Here is a 4,043-nt window from a genome sequence, read left to right as displayed (position 1 = left end):
TCTCTCTCTCTCTCTCTCTCTCTCTCTCTCTCTCTCTCTCTCTCTCTTTCTCTGCAGATTTTCGGCATGGTCTTCTCCATGATTCTCTATTGCCAGATTGGCAAGAAGGAGAGCGCCACCAGCGCCTGAACACCTACACATGGCCCCGCCCCCCATCCCATCGCTGCCTGGCAAAGGCCAATCAGCAGTGCCCAATAGCCCACGTACCGTGTAGCCTCAGTGCTACTGTAACTTCACCTGTTGTGGAGGGATACGCTGATATTTTGGTGACATTTAATGGCATTAACACATAGCCGGGTGTGGACTTTAAGGAGTCTCAAGAGTGACAAAAGTTGTATAAATATCTTCAGCAAACATCTAAAATTCTGTAAAATGAACCAATATATTTATAATTAACTGAATGAATAACATAAAATTAGAAAAGAAGAATTCCCAAAATATCAGCGTGTTCTTTTAACTTTACCAGTTTTATTTTGTATTTTTTTGTCAAACCCACGCTATATAACAAGTAAAACAATAGTTATTGTTTCCATTGACATTGTGGCCTAAAAGAACAAAAGTTTAGAAAATGATTCTCAAAAACAATTAGTGTTGTCTGGGAGCCCATTATAAAAATAAATACAAATAAGGTCATATATGATTAAAAATATAAAAATGTCATTAGTATCTGACATGAATGATTTATGCGCAATCTAAAATTTTAGCCAAACTTTGTATTAAATTATTTTTATTGCTATTTTCTGTATGTTAACTGTCCTTAGGTTACATGAAATATGCCTGAAATCAAATGTATTGTTCCATTGAAATGTAAGGATTTGTGTTTTAATCTGTGCTGGATGCAGGAATGAGCTTCCATAGCTTTATTCCCAAACATAGTTCTGTCTGTCGCAATGTCTGCTGCTATTTTTGGAAAATATCACAAAATGATGCTCAGAAAGTTGACGTTGTGTTCCTGTGCTGTACTCCATCGTAAATACCCGATGTGATAATAAAATCATTTAGCCTGTGTAAAACAATAAGCCTTCAATTTAATATCTTACACCACCTTGTTAAATAATTAACTTTTGATTTTTTTTATTATAAAAAGCCTTTAAGTGGTTTAATGTCGCTGCTGTTGCGTTTACTTTTTTTTACTGGCACTTGTTAGTTTGGGGACATCAAGTGTCTGATAAAAACTATCCCATCATTACGAGGTACTGCTTTATAGTTCGTTGCTGCCATGTCAGAATTGGGATCTTCTATAGTGATATTTTTTATGGCTTTTTTAATAATATACTATTTTTTTTTTACATATGACTTAGTATACTTTGTCACAAAATGCATAACAAGTCAAACTGACTTTTATATTTCTTTACGACATACTATACTATGACTTTATATTTGACATGCTATACTATGACTTTTTACATTTTTTTTAAAACAAAAACGGTGCATTCCTGTGAATATTAAAACAAAAACGGTGCATTCCTGTGAATATTAAAACCTGCATCAGGAGGAATGCAGCAGCAACAAAACAGTTTTCTGGGTAATAAAATAAAAATCTTAACACAATTTCCCGTCGGTAACACTGTCCAAACACCTTTATGTTTGAGCACCATACGCCTTTGATGTAAACAGTCCTCTTGTCCAATCGGAGTTCTGTACTCCGGCCTGTGGTCCACACGTCAAGTGCAGCTTGATGTGGGATGCAACGATGGAGCCAAGTATCTGTAACGATGACATGCTATACTACGACAGATTCACACACACAACACACCCTTAATTTAGAATGAACCAGTCAATGGAAGGAAATAGCTTTTTAAATGCATGAGATGTCATTTTAAACTGTCAATCATGTGAAAACATGACACTATAAATTATTGCTGTGACAATACTAGAAATATTATCTTGAATATCTTAAATAGTGAAAGACAAATATATTGAGATTATTTCATGTTTATTATTGTACGTGTGGTGGCAGCATTTATTGAGTCTATCCTCCGTCCATCTATCTGTTCAATTCAGTTGCATCATTGAGTGGATGTACGACACACTGTAAAATGTTTTTGTTTTCCTCTCCATCATATTCGGAGTCTCTTAAGCGTCCGTGTCTTTGTGTCCAACAGATTACGCGGATCTCTTTACAGTCCGTCTACTGCGGCCACATCCCCCACGCCAGCCCGGGCAGGATGAGAGCGACCAGGACGGAGGAGAACAGGTTCACCGCGTTGTTGTCTAAGATCGGTTTCCCACAGATCCGCCGGGTCGTGGCCGACTGGTAGCTCACCACCTTCCCGATGCTCGAGTCGAAGCCTGAAGACGAGAGGAACGTAGAGTTAGTGACTCTAGAACTTAGTTTACAGAAGAAGATCTGCTAATTAACAGGCTTGTAAACAAGTCAGATGACTCACATGGAGCTCAGTTATCTTTAAAAAGTCACAGTATATATTGTCATAGTATTTTATAAAGACATCGTCACAAAGTTTTAAGTTTTTTAACCAACAAACCTCAACATTCTTCTGAATATCTTTGGGTTTTAGACAACTGTCGATTATACTGATGAGTTAAGAATAATAATGTGTTCCTACCCGAGTATTGCATGTGAGCTCCCAGGAAAGAGTCCAGCATCGACCCCAGCAGCCCGGCCACGCCCCCGTACACCACGATTGGCCACTGGGGGTTCACCAGGTTCAGGTCGTCCACCAACAGGAGCTGCGTTACGTAATAAGCCCCGCCCACCACCAGCCCGCCCAGGAAGCTGGCGACCAGTCCGACGGCGGTGACGCCTCCGTTCGTTCCTGGAGCAGAGAGAAAGTAGATCCGAGTGAACAAAAGTACATTTATGTTCCATAAACAGACGACATTCATTCTGAACATATAACCCTCAATATAAAAGACGCTGTGTTCTTGAACTTCTGCCTCCAGCAACACATGCAGCTGTTTACATGAACATACTGCAGCTTTAGGACATTTGAATGTTAAACTAATGACCTGATGAAACAGAGACGGATGTGTATAATAAACAACCTTTAAACAAAACTACGTGTGACAAACGCTTTCATCAACCAAAATGAAGCTTAACATTATATTTCATCAAAAGCCTTTTTATTCTACACGTCTAATTTAAAATCAACCGCTCAAAACTTATTTTACAATCTTACTTTTAAAGAATTCCCCCTTTTTATAAGCATATTTATTTAATATTAGTGTTTTTTACATGTTAAACTTGTTTTTGTTACTATATTTTGTTTACTTCTTGTGTCCCTTGTTTTTAATTGATTTGTTTATCTTGTAAAGCAGTTTTATTAAATAAAATCTATATTTAGTCGTAGCTGTACATGACACCGTGTGACTCGTCTCACCCGCTGGGACTTCCTTCCAGGTGGTGATGAGTCTGGGCTGTGATTGGCTGAGAACAGGCCCCACCTCCGACGCCCAGGTGTCCCCGCTGCTGCAGGCCAGAGCTCCCAGCAGAGAGAGACACATCCAGGAGGCCGTGTACTGTCTGCTGAAGTCGATGGGCATCTCACCGGGACCCACCTGAGACACAACTCTTATTAACGTTTACATTTAATAAAAACTACCCGGAGTAATACAAGCTTTGATTACATACAAGTACATTTACTGGAGTACAAATACTTTCTCCTGCACTACATCTCAGAGGTGCATATTGTACTTATTCCACTGCAAGTGTTTGTTTACCTCGATCATATAAAGCAGAGCCAGCTCTGTGGGAACTCCTCCGTTACAGAACACCTGGATCCAGTTCCTCTGACCCCCTAAACAAAAGCATGAATATTAATACTTTGAATAGATTAAAAACATAAAACAACGAGCACACCTTCACGTCTCTCACCTTCTTTGTACTCGGCGTCGAGTTTCCTCTTCTGTGCTCCTCCCCAGCGGGTCAGTTTGGAGGAAGTGATGAAGAAGGCCAGCAGAGCGGAGAAGAAGCTGTAGTTCGCCATCGTCAGCACGAATCCTACGAGCAGAGCTGAGAAACACGAGTTCAACACGTCAGAGATAACCTCACAGGACAAACGGACACTTCAGAGATAACCTCA

The 4,043-nt window shown here is 39.7% G+C and overlaps 1 protein-coding gene across 1 annotated transcript in view; it reads right to left on the bottom strand.

Moving 5' to 3' along the window:
- Window positions 1-1,919: 1,919 nt before the first annotated feature.
- tmem19 (transmembrane protein 19) overlaps window positions 1,920-4,043 on the bottom strand; it is an 8,822-nt gene continuing 6,698 nt past the window's right edge. Inside the window, exons 4-8 of the mRNA XM_031859239.1 lie at window positions 3,836-3,973; window positions 3,682-3,758; window positions 3,342-3,519; window positions 2,568-2,777; window positions 1,920-2,292 (exon numbers count right to left, since the gene is read on the bottom strand). Coding sequence (XP_031715099.1) covers window positions 2,132-2,292; window positions 2,568-2,777; window positions 3,342-3,519; window positions 3,682-3,758; window positions 3,836-3,973 — 764 coding nt within the window. The 3' untranslated portion in view covers window positions 1,920-2,131. The remainder of the gene's footprint in view (window positions 2,293-2,567; window positions 2,778-3,341; window positions 3,520-3,681; window positions 3,759-3,835; window positions 3,974-4,043) is intronic.

This window comes from Anarrhichthys ocellatus, unplaced genomic scaffold, assembly GCF_004355925.1.
Source record: "Anarrhichthys ocellatus isolate YVR2014 unplaced genomic scaffold, GSC_Weel_1.0 scaffold21, whole genome shotgun sequence".
In the NCBI taxonomy this organism is placed as follows: domain Eukaryota; kingdom Metazoa; phylum Chordata; class Actinopteri; order Perciformes; family Anarhichadidae; genus Anarrhichthys; species Anarrhichthys ocellatus.
This window is presented reverse-complemented; position numbering and strand designations above follow the sequence as displayed.